This window comes from Trichoderma reesei, assembly GCF_000167675.1.
Source record: "Trichoderma reesei QM6a unplaced genomic scaffold TRIREscaffold_1, whole genome shotgun sequence".
NCBI classification, from domain to species: Eukaryota; Fungi; Ascomycota; class Sordariomycetes; order Hypocreales; family Hypocreaceae; genus Trichoderma; species Trichoderma reesei.
Genome location: NW_006711148.1, coordinates 1,044,948 through 1,058,729, shown reverse-complemented (window position 1 = coordinate 1,058,729; position 13,782 = coordinate 1,044,948). Strand labels below are relative to the sequence as shown.

Here is a 13,782-nt window from a genome sequence, read left to right as displayed (position 1 = left end):
CGTACCTTGTCAGACGGCCGCTACGCCCTGCATGAATGCATCCAGAGTCTGCTTCGCGAGGAGTTATGAAGCTTACATGCTACCTATATATATCTACCTGACTTACACGATCCGGGAGCAGAGGGTATAGAAGGGCCTCTTTTATCCAGAGCTAGCCCACCCCTCCCTCAAGGTGCCCTCCAGCCTTCTCCCTTGAGGCGGCAAACAGCGGGATGGCTTTACTTATAATCAATGTCCGTCCTGTGGATTGCGCCGCCAAGCTGGCTGTACTACAATACATGCTCCCTGCGATGATCCGTTGCGCTCTTATTGGCCATGGTGTTGATTGCTTCACGCTCTGCTGCTTGGTTCATTGCTGTACTAGGCTGCAGATCATTTTCATCAAGCTGTTGTAGGTATTGGAGCGCTGGTTCTATGTACTAAGGAGAAGCCAATGAACCAGGATGTTGCCGCCATGATCACGAATCAAGGCCAGCAGGCCGAATGCCGCGGACGTTTGTTGGGGCCGTGCTTCGGGATGTGGTGACACAGCGTCTATTGGCTCTGCAGGGCCCGTCCTGCATCGAAGGAGAGACATGACAAGCCGCAGCACAAGGAGCCAAGCTCTGAAATGCTGCAAGGGGTGTGGGGAGCAGGAGTGATGATGCTTCCCCGTTTCGTTTCCACTCTCTTGGTTGTTTAAGCGTGGATTCGTAGTGGGTAGGTAGGTACTGCGTATGATGCTCTGCCAAAACTCCCGCCAGCCAACCAGTCATGGACAGACGACTTAATATCCCTCGCCCAGAGTCGTATGAGTACTACTCGTAAAGCTGCTACGAAAACTTGCAGATGATGACAAGAGCAGTAACAGCAGAAAGCTTGTCGTTGGCCTCAGCATGACTGCGTATGAGTCCTTGATACCAACGGACAAACATTGCCCACCCCAAACAGCCCGTGACAAACCATAGCGGCGTCCTTGTCCAACCGCAAAAGCTCTGACGGGATGCCGACGATTGCCTCGAAGCGTCTTCTGCCTGGACTCCGTTGAGAGGGGCGCGCTAAACAAATAAAAGGTCAGGGTTGCGATCTGATCTGCTTACCAGTCCTTGGGTCGGTGAGCATAGACCAAGGACCATGCATGATGAGTGCAAAGAGGCGGTTGGGTGCTTGACACGTCAACCACTCCCCTGGACTGTGAAGGTGTCACCAGTCCATCAAGGTTGTCGAGCCGAGCCAAGCAGCGGCTGTCGCCGGTCAACGCCTTACCTCTGATCAACGCGCAGCTGTTCGTCCAGTCTGCTGTGCCCGCAGCTCCACAGCCAGCGGGCAATAGTTGGGAAAAAGAGGCCGAATCAAGAGGACACTTTTGCTATATTGCGGGCAGTAAAAGGATTCGTGCTCGTTCCTCGTGATGCCGGCATTGAATCCGGCTCGAGCTGCCCAAGACTCTCGTCCGTGACACCTGATCGTGTGCTCAACTCGGTTCCCGGTTGCGCCACCGTAGCAATGTCGAGCATTGGAGACACCCAGCGTGACTGATGAGCACTGCCGATAGTCTTTGAGCAAAAGCTTGGCTGGACGCTTCATTCCTCATTAGCAGGCACTATTGACCTCATAGACAAGCGAGCGGCCTGGCTAGGCGTTGCTGTAGTGCAAAAGTCCGCGTCTCCTCCATGGATCTTGGATCGAGTACCGGAACATAGCGGGGAAGTGGGAGGCGAATTATAATGGCCGGCATAAGTGAGGCCCGGGGAAGAACGCCTAGAGCTCGTGAATGAGCTCTATAGGATTCATATGCATGTACCTAGTAGTAATATGTACGCCTTCGTGCGGGCGGCCTTGCGGCACTGGCATGCGCTCGAGGGTGGCGGCTGCGGACCATGGCTCTGGACGGACAAAGTTGTCGATATTGCCCTCCATGGTGGATTCATCCTTCGGCGAAGGATTGTTAGACCCCGCAGCAGATTTCATGCGGGGATGTAGGATTGCAAGATGAGATGTTGATTATCCCTTGTGTGATCGGCTCACAGGATTCCTCTATGTGTGATTTGTACATGTGATAGGTGGTGTAGGGACAAAACTGTCGTGCGAGGTTTGGAAGAAGGACCAATTGGGATGACATTAAGTGTTGGGCTGGAGATGAGAATGAACGCGCCACATAGAGTTCCAAGCTAATGTTCAGGCAAGCAATGGTAAAGCATCTATCATCTCGCCGTCGTATTGTGATATAATATGCATGCATGTGACAACGTAACGGCGTCGTCTCAGCCCCGCGGTTGGATCTGATATCTCTCCCACCCTGCATGAGTTTTGAGAGCCTCCGGAAACGGACGTGATATGCTCCATATCTTACCAGGCTACCTTACATCGACATCCAGAGGTACGTTCCGCTCTACAGCCTTTTTTGTATCGGTAGATTGTATATACAATTGAAAGTTATGATCGATTTCACGGAGGAAGAGAATGTCTTTGATCTAATGATATATCCTAGGTTCGTACTTTATATTTATATTATCCATGCCCGAGAAAACACCCTAGGAAAGCTCGCTGATAGTTCACTTGCGCATCTCGGAGACGGCAGCATGTCTTGGTGATTGACCAAGTACTTCTATGTGCAAATAGGTAAGAATATGATGCAAGCAGCCGAAGCAAGTTTGCCTTGCCCTATTAGCAAATCGGGTATATAAGGGGCAGGCGAGCTTTTGCATTCATGAAAAATGTATACATCCCTCCAGGGGATCGAATGCGCGAAAGTGGATCAATGAGAACGAGAGTTCACACCACAAAGTGAAGCGTCAAGGAAAGAAGCAATAGCAATCATCTCCTGGAGGAGTTCTTGGGACAGCTGGCCGCTTTATGCCCGGGTTGCTTGCAAACGTAGCAGGTCATGTTGGAGGCCGGGCTCCCAGCACCCCCAGCACCTGCAGACGATATAGAAGAAATGGTGTTGAGCCGGACTTCCTTCTTCTTCCGCTTCTCGCGGAAATCTTTGGCCTTTTTTGCTTCCTCGCTGAGTCTGGGTATCGACCGCGACTGTGAGCGGCTCGAGCTGTCTCCAGAGTCCAGACGTCTACTTTTGCGTTTCGGCTCTTCATCATCGTCGTCGTCACTAGATGATTCCTCACCTGACTGGTCGTCTTTACTAGGGCTAGGCTTCTGCTAAAGGGTCAGCCAAGCGATAAGGGGCAAGTGGTCATGTGGCGGGGAGGTGTAAACATGCCTGATCCTCGACTACTTTGGGCTTGCGCGTCGATGTCCGCCCACTCTGGGGAGCGTCTTCGCCTCCAGACTCGTTGTCTGAATCTATATCTCCGTAGCCCACATAGACAACGTTCAGCGAAGGCTCTGACGGCTTGCTAGCATTCAACTTGTCCAGCTTTGTGTTCAAAACCCAGTGCGCGCCAGTCGCAGAGTGTAGGGCCAGGGCTGCCTGTCGCTTCGCCTCTTGTTCCTCAATAGCAGCCTTGATCGAGGCCTGATCGATCAGCGCGCTGATTCGCTCTTCTGCAGCTGCGGTTGCTGAGTGCTTCAGCTTTCGCTTTTTGGACGTCTGGGAGTTTTCGTCGGGTTGTGGCGATGAAGCTGCGGATGCAACAGCTCGCTGCATGAACTTCATCGTCAGCAGCCTTGAGGAGGGCCCCTTTGGCGTGTCCGGAGCCATCCTGATGATATTTTGCCGCCTCGCGGATCTCTGGTTTCTGTTTGCTGTTCAAGAAGGCCTGGATTTGCTTCTTCGGTGGCGCGCAAGCTCTCCTTTTCGTTGATGGCTTATGATGGCTTTTGTAAACAAGAGGCGGAAAGGGAAAAAAAGTTACCTCGAGCTTGTCGATAATGCGCCTGCAGCAAGCACCAGCCCATCCCGGACAATCCTTGTTCCGGCTCATTCAACCCACCTCTAGGTATTGCTGCTCGGTTCAACCTCAACTCTCGAGAAGCGCTGCTCGGCTTCGAGTCCAGATTATTGCAACCCCATCGCAAACGTCGCAGCCATGGCCTCGTCCCAATTGCGAGCGGTTCAAGCGCTTACGCGCGGCGTGCGCGCATCGAGCCGAACATTCACGACTTCAGCCCGCCGACTCGAGGCTCAAGCTCCCGCGCCCGTTACCGGCACAAGCGACACGGCCGCTGTCCTCGAGAGCGACTCAAAAGCCATCACCCAGGCCCCCAACCGAGCCGCCATCTGGTCCCGAAGCCAGAAGCCACGAGCACTGGCTATGACTGGCCCCCGCTTCGAGCAGACCGACTTCAGCCTCCAGGTATAACCCTCGACAGGTGTTGGAATGCGAGGACAAAAGTATTGATGTGATTCTCCAGCCCCAACCGTACGCTGCGATTGAATTGGTGCACCAGGTGCCTGTCAAATGGACTCACGACAAGATTGTTTCATGCGACGGCGGCGGCGGCCCTGCTGGTCACCCCAGAATCTTTATCAACACCGACAAGCCCGAAATTGCCACTTGCAACTACTGCGGAAACCCCTTTGTATGCTAGACTGCCAAAGCACACTCTTTTGGGAGCATCGGGATCAATGCTAATCGTGTTTTAGGCTAATGAGCACCACCGAAAACACCTCGAGTCTCTGCCCGAGACTTCCTACCCTTTGAAATAGACGCACTGCAGCGGGAAGATGGGTTATTGAGTTGATGGGGATAGACAGGCCATGGGTCGACTCGCGGGATATTTTGTATTAGTCATGAAGAGCCTCAATGAAGAAAAATAAGAACTATATTGTACATATATCGGCGTTTGAAGATGCTGTAGATCATCTTGACTCTCATCACACGGTATAACACTGAAACCTAAGTAGGTACCTATACCAAGCTACCTACCTTAGGTCGACAACACAATTTCCTCTACATAGGTACACCATCGCTAGTCGTTCAATCAAATTCTTACCATGTTATCAAATCCATAATCGCCATGTCGCAATAGCCTCCAGCATCTCTTCCTCAGTCGCGGTACACGACGCTGATGTCACACAACTGCATCGTGAGGCCATCACCGGGCAAGTACTTCCCCTTCTGTACATGCAACCACTAACCCCACTAAAAGCCAGCGGCTCTCCAAGGCGGCCTGCCAAAAAAGTCCCCACCTCTTGCTCCCATAACATCACCGTGACCACAGAATGCCTCAGCAACAACTCAACGACATCACCACCATATTTCTTATCCTCCTGTTTATGCTGTCGTTGTTCCCAGACGTATTCCACTTTCTCTGGACGCTTCCTCTCAGCTACATCTTCTCAAAGTCATCTCCACCATCACCTGCAGACACCACCATTGCCACCATGTCTTGGTTCCAGAAGCAAATCACACTCCCGGCCAAGTCCCGCGGCTCGTACCTCATCACGGACCAGATCCTCTCGGCGCTGCCCGAGATTCAGGAGTACAAAGTCGGGTTGTTGAATCTTTTTGTCCAGCATACGAGCTGTGCTCTTAGCTTGAATGAGAACTGTAGGTTTCGACCTCTTCCTCGTGTTGCTATGTCGCATTGATATAAGGTTGTTTGTGGGCAATGTTTGACCTTTTTTTGGTTTTCGATAGGGGATGAGGATGTCAGAGCGGATATGAGCGATGCTCTTGACCGTATTGCGCCAGACTATGGTGCCAAGGGAGAGGCCCTCTATCGCCACGAGTAAGTGACAATGGACCTCTGGGTGGTCGAGTCTCACACTAACACCCATCTCCAACAGCGCTGAGGGTCCCGATGACATGCCGGTGAGTTGCAAACTGTTTCTGAGAAAGCCAGGAGTCTGTTGATGTCAAGCCGGATTCTAACCTTAAACAGGCTCACATCAAATCAGCCCTCATTGGCGCCAGCGTCACAATCCCGATCAAGGACGGCAAGTTGGTGAGTTGTCACAGCCCTGCGCCTCTTCACTTAATACTTGTGTGTTCATGCTAACCACCATCTAGGCTACCGGAACATGGCAGGGCATCTGGTACCTAGAGTTCAGGGCAAGCAAGCACCGGCGTAACATCATAGCAACAATCCAGGGAGACAAAGGACAGAAGGCGTGAGAAGATTCTATAGCATTGACAAGTCTGTATGGAAAATTAGACAGCCCGCAAGTTTCGAAGAGTGTGTACATTCATATAACCTATGCGCCAAACACCATCGCCATGTTTTTTTCCAACGTGCCAGCCCTCCCCGTATTAATGTGTTCCGTTCTCCTCCACCATATCTGTGTCGTCCCCAGCCAGAACCTTGGACTTGGGCACGTATCCGTCGGGGGCACCTGAACCAGGGGTCGCGGCAACCACGTCGCCATTCTCGTCGACAAACTCAAAGTTGTAGCGGCTGAGGAGATGTGGGATGGCTGACAGTTGCGGTCCGTATCGAGCGGTGTTGTCGTAGAGTTCGAACAGGGGGACGGCGAGAAGCTTCATATTCTTCGGCACACTGAGAACCTCTGTGCGAAAAGGGGCAGACGTGAGTATGTGCGGCCAGCTGATCGGATATGAAGATGAACCTACTGCTCTTTGGTAACTGGATAAAGTAAAACTTCTTGCACTCCTTGGGCCGCGTGACGTGCGCAGGGATGAAGGGGTACATGAAGGTCTCAAAGTTTGGCCGCCAGAACTGCGCAAGGCATTCGCCAACCTCCCAGTCGCCCGCCTCTTCGCCTTCGCCCAATCGGCCGACCGGCGCAAGCCTCTCGTCCAGCCGCGCCTTGAAGCCCTCGACCTCGTCGTCCTCGGGCCGCAGGTAGTCGCCGGGCAGCTTGAAGAACGCGTTTGCGATCTGCAGCATCAGGATATGGGGGTGGTTGTGCTCGTGGCAGACGAGGATGCCCTCGCACGTGCGGCGCATGCCATGCTCGTTGAAGTGCTCCTCCAGGCGCTTTAGGCGGGCGATGACGGACGGGTCCTCCTCGGGTTGGGTCTCCTTGACGCCAAATGTGTAGTTGGATAGCGGATACAGCGTCACCTTCTCGGGCTGTTTGGCGTTGAACGGCAGCGGGATGATGGGCGGCGACCCCGATTGCAGGGCCGAGGCCGGAATGGTTGACATGCTGGGAGGAGTGTCGGCCGCAGTGGAGGAGTAGCCAGAAGGTGAAGGTGATGCTGCGTCCCCCCGAGGTTTCCCTATATGCTGGATGGAATATTGGTGAAATGGCGTTGATTGCCAAAGGAGAGGCAGGCACGCGCAGCTGGGCCGGGCTCCACCAGCTGGCAAGGCTATGGGGGCAGAATATCGGGAACCTTGTCAGGACGGTCCCGATTGAGAAAGGCGGTGTGAGCTTTGACCAGCCACATGCTCCAGCCACAGTTGGAGGAGCTCTGGATCTCTGATCGATGGGCGGATCGTCGCCAGCCCTCAGCCACCAGCCTCAGCTCGTATTCCAAAGCCCATGATCTCACATGCTTATCACTCAATCACTCTTGACTCTGGATGATGATTGGTTTCTCTAGTATCAGTGTGTTGATGAGTCGCGTGCTGAATCTCGATGCTGTCCACGATAACAAAGCTGAGCTGCGTATGTGCCTACTAGTATCTACTAGGTATGTAGGTGGCATTACGTTGTCTCCCGATGTAGGAGCCTGGATGGCTTTCAGTGGCGGCGGGACAATGCCAACACTACTTTCTGGCGTGGCATCAAGTGCGAGTCAAGCACGAGCACTATCCATCAGTATCTACTACTACCTAGGTAGGTAGTAGGTCGTAGTACGAGTATATGGCCGTAAGTACGTAGGGCCAAAGATACCACATGACAGGCAATCGGTTGTACTCTAAGGCTGTAAGAGCCCATAAGTTGTGCTACTATTACTGTACGATACACTTGGTGATGAACATGGATGGTCTCTGTAAGTCAAATACCTACAGAGCCTACCTTTGGGTCTCAATGCGGAAGCTCCGTCTTACTTTGTGCTTCATACGAGTACACGTAAAAGCAAGGCATGGGCGTGTTGCATCACCACAGCCACACCGACAGACACTGCACGATTGTACGACTGTCCATACTCGTACGCCATACGTCCAGAGCTCGAATGGATGGCTGTCTCGCGTGCTGCCGAATGGGTGAGGGGATGGTGGACCAGCAGGGGCAGATCTGCAGCATGATGCATGAGCAGCACCCCAAACCCCTCTGTATCCCACGCCTTGCCCACGCCTTGCCCACGCTGATTCAGGCCCCGTTGGGCGGACGGAGGGCTTGGCCCAGGCCTCTCTGGTGGTCTGGAAGCATCCTGGAATATCCGGGCAACCGGGGTCCGAGAGGGTGGTCTGCCTGATGCCACATCCAGCGACGAGGGCGATGCGACGCCAGAAATGCCGGGTGGTTGCTCCATTTGCCCAGTCATCCCAACCACGGCGTTTTCTCCCGAGGGAGGCATATCGTGTAAGACCACCTGCCCACCACCCTCTGCCAGCAGCAGCAGCAGCAGCTCACACACACAACCGGCTGGACCTTGGTCCAACGCGGCGACTGCGCCGGGCGAGCGTGGTTGGCGCGATGCCGCAGACGATATCCGGTTCAACTGCCAGGTAATCTGTGCCTAGCGTAAGCCCCCTCAGAGGCAACGGATCAGAACGCCCACGGGTTGGTTGCCCTTGCAGACAGTGCCTGTTGTGATTCTCGTATTCCGAGAAGCAGTACCTGGGTAAGTAAGGTAGGTACCATAGGTATCATTTCGTGCCAGGTCGGGATGGACATGAGGGAAGGACACCTGGAGTGCACGATCGACGAGGTTAATTGAACAGGTAAATATTGGTTGATAGTAACAGAAGCTCTCTCTTGCCCGGCCAGAGAACAAGAGACGAGGTCACGGGCAGGGCCAGAGCGTGGGTGGGGAGGGGGGGGGAAAAGCGGCGCTATGTAAGTCCAGCATTGTGCCTAAGTGAAATCCACCCCAGGCCGCCCAGAGATCTACAACCTGCTTCGGCCAGGTCAATTCCTCTCTCCAACGTCAATAACTGCCCGCGATCCGATTCTTTTTCTGGCCACGGTGCATACAGTTGCAGCCAAAAAGCTTGTCGGCTCCAAATCAGCGGCCGCCCCTCGGATCCCCGCCCTGCCTAGCGTCATGGGCAGATCAAGGCCATTGACACGCTCCAGTCCGCTTGCAGCCTCTTGTTAGCCGCAATGGAGGCGACGTTGCTCAGCAGCCTCCACACCAAGCTGGATGACTTGGAGGGCAAGATGCGAGCCTACCGCTGCGACCTGCTCTCCGACTTCCAGCGCTACTACCACGATCTGCTCGTCGGCGTCTCTCCCAGCGTCGCATCCAGCGTCCAGCGCGCCATTGTCCAGTCCTTTGCCAACTATCCGACGCTCCGCCCCGAGCTCGAGCTCGAGGCCGCTGTCGCTGACTCACAAGCGCCTCACCCGGCTTCATCCCAGCAGCCCGCCGCCCGTAACGAGCCTCCCGGCACTCCTACCATCACTTCGCGCGAACGCGAGACGGAGCTGCAGGGCCTGTTCACGCCGAGCTATCTGCCCCTGCTGGACAGCTCGCCTCCGTCCAAGTACGACCCCCGACCGGCAGCTCCCTCGCCTGGTGACTCGACGGCCGCGGCCACGGCTTCGACCACGGCCACGCAGACGACGGCTGCCGACTCATTACCGCCTGCAATGGCACCACCAGCTACCGGCAGCGGCAGCGGCACTGCCACCAATCATGGTATCACCGAGGGCGGCCTTGCAACCGCAGGCAACGACACGCCGCCCGCAGACCCTCAGGCTCCTAACGAGGCGCACCGCCTCGTCAGGACCGCTACCGAAGAGTCAACCTCGTCTGTCAACTCGGACAGGAGCGACGCCAAGGCCAGGAGAAGTGCCCTGCGACGCTCATCTAGTACATCTAAGCCGGCCCAGAGCCCAAGGCGAGTTCGCTTTGAGGTTATGGGAACAGAGGTGTTGCCGACGTCATCGCCGCAACAGGTCGAATTCCTAGGTCCCGTCGCATCACCGCCGGCCTTGGAGGACGATCCAATTGCCTCTGGCATGATACTGGGCGACGACATGGACTGGGAGCCCCCAGTCCGGAAGAGCTCCTCCACAGAGGCCTTGCGAGCTTTGTCGAGAGCGCCGGCGGAGGAAGGCACTGTCTGGACTGTCGTGAATCCTGATACGGACGAGGCGCCATCACATCCGAACAACACCGCCAGGATGCCTCCTGGGAAGCCTACCTCTGCCGAGCTCATCACACCTACAGTAAACCACCATACATCAACCATTCCATCGAGAGCTGCGCAAGCCAGCAACGCGACATCGTCATATCCCGATGACGTCAACCATCGCGGGTCAGGAAACAACGATGATGACGGCAACTCTTCAGACGACGAAGACGACTATCTAGCCATGCCTAAACGCAACTCTCTCGGAGTTGGGAAGTCTGCGTCTGCCTCACATCCCCAATTGCCCCCAAAGAGAGCGGTCAATGGACACTCAGCTGCGGCATCGTTGCCGAACAGATCGATCATCAGCTCTAGCAATGCCAGCAATCATCGGGAGAGAAGCAATCCACCTCCTCGTGTAGATGAAACCCTGGTCGATGATGGGGACGATGACGATGAGCTCTTTGAGTTTGAACCTGGCGGCCTTAGTGCTCCGCCAAAGCCCCGCGAAAGACAGCCTCCCCCGCCTGACGACGACGACGACGATGACGAGCTTTCCGATGGATCTCAAGATGACGTGCCCAGCATGGACCGACCCAGCCATCAGTCTCTCTATTCAACTTCGCCGGCTGTTCCCATCATGCGACCGGCACGGTTTGACAACTCCACGTCCACCGTGTCTAGGTTTCAGCCTGGGTCCCTTGGATCATACAAGGGCCGTCCCGTCATCATGCCTGTAGTGCGCAACCCGGAGGTGCATGCTCGGGCGGCTTCCTTGGGCAACTTTAACACTTTCGTGGGCGGTCTGGATGGTCGAAGCGGTATGGACGAAGCAGACCTCAGCAGTTTCCGCGCTAGTTTTGTCCGATCCGGCTTCACTGGGACGCCTCGGAGTTTTACTGAGCGTTTCATGATGGAGGAGGCTCAGGCACAAGCACAGGCGGACAAGGAAGAGAATGGTTCCGCCCAGTGATGCACTTTTGGGTATATACGGGGCTTGCTCGGCGTCTATCGTGTCTCGTAGGCAGAGGATTGGTTTCCTTATCTCAGCTCACTGAGCCCCATTGTGGGTAAGGGTTTCGGACTACTATCAGGAAATGGAAAGTCGGATGGCGTTGATGTGCTGCGAGGGACTCATACGGCCTCTTATTTGTTTTCTTATGTATTTCTTATGCATGTGTGCGTCTGGGTTGATGACAAGGTCTATATGAGCACGGCGGAGGGACGGGCGATATTATCCATACCTCTTCACACACAACTTCTTCTTGCTGCTCTCTGCATGTGTTTCGACTCGTGGCCGGTTCAAACTTGAGGGTATATGTAAACATACTTAGGTAGTCATAGCTGGGACAAGCCCTGGAAGATGCAAATATGGATTGAGGGTGTCAAAATTCATTCATTTGCTGTATAAAATTGTCCCAAGATACAGAGGCATCAGCGCTTGCGAGGTCTTGGGTGTCTTGGATCTGAACAGCCGATCCCCGGGATAAAGTGGGTGGTGTGAGGTGTGGATTCGGTTTGGCGGGGTTGAAGAAGCTATCGCTCTATCGAGGTTATGATGTAAAGGCGTCCACGGCGAACTTCTCGTCATTCAAGCATCCATACCATAACTTGCAACATTTCCCCATTGTCCCAGCCAATCTCAAGACGAAATAGCAGCAATTCCAAGGTCAAAATGGGCGGCATAAACCTCGAAGTCTTCAAGGTAAGGTTCCTCTTCTTGTCACCAAAACCCCAGCAATGACGGCAAGTTTTGGCTGACTTCTTGCTTTCCTTTTCCTCCCGTGGATAGTTCGGCACCTATCTGCTGTTCCCTATCGGAATCATGTACTACTTTGGAACAAACCTGGACAATCGATTCACCGTCCACGACTTTTGGCCCAAGCCCGAGGAGTGCAACAAGCTGCCGCAGGATCGAGAGGAGATCAAGGCCGAGTACGAGAGAATCGTGGCGCGACAGAAACTCCGGCAGGCTCTGCTGGAGGAGAAGCAGAGGCAGCAGGCTCAACAGGCGCAGAAGAACGAGAGCTCTTGATGGTATCGCGCAAGATGACTTGGGGCGTTGATACAGGGTGAAAGGGGAAGAATAAAGAGCTGGGCTTGTATGATATGAAGTGTGTGGATGGGGCGCTACGGCGAAGATGGGACGAATTGCATGGTTGGCGTTCAGGTTGAAGTTAATGGGAACTGGGAAAGGGGAAATTCTACTCCAAAATCTATGGATCTGTGTTTGTTTGTACAATTCACGAGTGGGGTTCAGTGTCTATATATCTATGTGCCTCTCCAGCTTGTCCCATTCCTCGTCCGTAATGGCTCCCTGTCGGATGTTGGCGAAGAGTGCCCTCACCTCGGTGTACTCTCGCAGACCGGAAAGCAAGGTGTTTAGGCTTTCCACCAGCTCGGGCGAGTCGACATCGGCCTTGGTGTCTTCATTCGCGGCCCACATGATCTCGGACTCGACGACCTCGAGCTCGAAGCGCTTGGAGATGGCCTCCGTGATGGCCATGAGCTTGGATGGCTCCGTCCAGATGACGTAGCCGCCATCAGGGTGCTCTTCGACATCTTCGGTGCCTTCATGCTCGATTGCCTCTTCCAGGACATCTGAGAGAGAAGGGCCGTCGTCCCTCGGCTTGAACACGGCTCGCCCGCGTCTGGAGAAGTAGAATGCCGTCGATCCCACTAAGCCGCCAGCCTTTTTGACGACAAACTTGAGGTCGTGTAAGCTGCGCGTCTTGTTGTCCGTTTCAATGTCGGCAACCAGGGCGATGTTGGGGGGCATGAGGATCTCTAGTGTCATGGGCTCGAGCTGTGCGCCGGTCGTGGAGCGACCTTGGCCTCGTGCAATGGCGCCCTCGATCAATGCCTTTGGCACGCTTGCTGTCTACGAGTTAGGACGACAGTTGTGACATTAATTTGAGAAAAAAAATATAGATTGATAGCTTGTACCTTTTGTTGCGGCCGCAACTGCGTTTGCGAGCTGTGGATTGAATCTGATGTCTTCGCCGTACACTTTGATACGTCAATCGTTGGAGGCAGTCCGTCTAAGAAGCTTATTAGAAGGAACACTCACTCTTTGAATACATGGTGATGAGCTTTGTGAATGAGACGCGCTCAGACATCTTCTTCTTGTCTGTGACTGCTTTTATGTGCTTCGTCTTGGACCATTTGTTGTGTCCAGCGGACTGAGACGCCGTCGCTCCGAATGACCGTGAGCATGACGGGCACACTTGTACAAGCAAGCGGCGAGGAGTGGCCGAGAGACAAGATCTTGTCATGAGCGAGAATGTCTTTGCGGTGGCCATTGCTACTGAGTCCAAGCCGAAGCACCAGTCGCAGAGATGGTCGATTAAATAGACGTCTTGCAGTTGCTCCAAGTCTTGGACGCTCAGTCAGTCTATCCCTCCCCCCAGATGCCTCAGGGTTCAGCACGCGGACAAGATCGCATGTTCCTGGATTTGCGCCGGGGAAACAATCTTCCCTGGAGCTCTGGCAAGAGGGCTGCCAGTTCTAGAGCCACTGCCGCCTGCTGATTGGCCATGGCACCACCGCTAGTGTCGATGCCCATCATCACCAGCTGGATACAGGTACTACCTAGTAGTACTACACATACATAGCTGGCCATCCCCCTATCAAGGACATCACAGCAACGGCGAGACGAGACGAAGCGAAGCGAAGCGAGACGCCATCGAACGACACACTCGACCAGACGGGGCTCCCCTCTGACTGACGACGCCTGGATCCCCC

At 54.4% G+C, this 13,782-nt stretch overlaps 7 protein-coding genes across 7 annotated transcripts; 4 read left to right on the top strand and 3 right to left on the bottom strand.

Annotated features, from left to right (window-relative positions):
- Positions 1 to 2,796: 2,796 nt before the first annotated feature.
- TRIREDRAFT_102652 (uncharacterized protein) lies at positions 2,797 to 3,640 on the bottom strand (the record flags this gene model as incomplete). Its single annotated transcript, XM_006961151.1, has 2 exons — positions 2,797 to 3,135; positions 3,215 to 3,640. The coding sequence occupies 2 exons, from the start codon at positions 3,638 to 3,640 to the stop codon at positions 2,797 to 2,799; spliced, it is 765 nt and encodes a 254-aa protein (XP_006961213.1).
- A 319-nt stretch (positions 3,641 to 3,959) lies between these two features.
- On the top strand, positions 3,960 to 4,715 carry TRIREDRAFT_43884 (uncharacterized protein). The gene is made up of 3 exons (XM_006961009.1): positions 3,960 to 4,235; positions 4,294 to 4,461; positions 4,526 to 4,715. The coding sequence occupies exons 1-3, from the start codon at positions 3,969 to 3,971 to the stop codon at positions 4,586 to 4,588; spliced, it is 498 nt and encodes a 165-aa protein (XP_006961071.1). The 5' UTR covers positions 3,960 to 3,968; the 3' UTR covers positions 4,589 to 4,715.
- A 551-nt stretch (positions 4,716 to 5,266) lies between these two features.
- On the top strand, positions 5,267 to 5,999 carry TRIREDRAFT_102650 (uncharacterized protein; the record flags this gene model as incomplete). Its single annotated transcript, XM_006961567.1, has 5 exons — positions 5,267 to 5,432; positions 5,523 to 5,613; positions 5,672 to 5,696; positions 5,767 to 5,829; positions 5,895 to 5,999. 5 exons carry the CDS (start codon positions 5,267 to 5,269, stop codon positions 5,997 to 5,999), a joined length of 450 nt encoding a protein of 149 aa, XP_006961629.1.
- Positions 6,000 to 6,134: 135 nt separating this feature from the next.
- TRIREDRAFT_21198 (uncharacterized protein) lies at positions 6,135 to 7,051 on the bottom strand (the record flags this gene model as incomplete). The annotated part of the gene is made up of 2 exons (XM_006960916.1): positions 6,456 to 7,051; positions 6,135 to 6,391 (listed from the first exon to the last, which is right to left on the bottom strand). The coding sequence occupies exons 1-2, from the start codon at positions 6,991 to 6,993 to the stop codon at positions 6,135 to 6,137; spliced, it is 795 nt and encodes a 264-aa protein (XP_006960978.1). The 5' UTR covers positions 6,994 to 7,051.
- A 2,013-nt stretch (positions 7,052 to 9,064) lies between these two features.
- TRIREDRAFT_102648 (uncharacterized protein) lies at positions 9,065 to 11,011 on the top strand (the record flags this gene model as incomplete). The annotated part of the gene is made up of 1 exon (XM_006961566.1): positions 9,065 to 11,011. One exon carries the CDS (start codon positions 9,065 to 9,067, stop codon positions 11,009 to 11,011), a length of 1,947 nt encoding a protein of 648 aa, XP_006961628.1.
- Positions 11,012 to 11,713: 702 nt separating this feature from the next.
- On the top strand, positions 11,714 to 12,010 carry TRIREDRAFT_34306 (uncharacterized protein; the record flags this gene model as incomplete). The annotated part of the gene is made up of 2 exons (XM_006960970.1): positions 11,714 to 11,743; positions 11,831 to 12,010. Coding segments are annotated over 2 exons (210 nt in total), but the record flags the coding sequence as incomplete, so codon positions are not given.
- A 291-nt stretch (positions 12,011 to 12,301) lies between these two features.
- TRIREDRAFT_53492 (uncharacterized protein) lies at positions 12,302 to 13,313 on the bottom strand (the record flags this gene model as incomplete). Its single annotated transcript, XM_006961150.1, has 3 exons — positions 12,302 to 12,915; positions 12,985 to 13,047; positions 13,109 to 13,313. The coding sequence occupies 3 exons, from the start codon at positions 13,311 to 13,313 to the stop codon at positions 12,302 to 12,304; spliced, it is 882 nt and encodes a 293-aa protein (XP_006961212.1).
- Between the last annotated feature and the right edge of the window lie 469 nt (positions 13,314 to 13,782).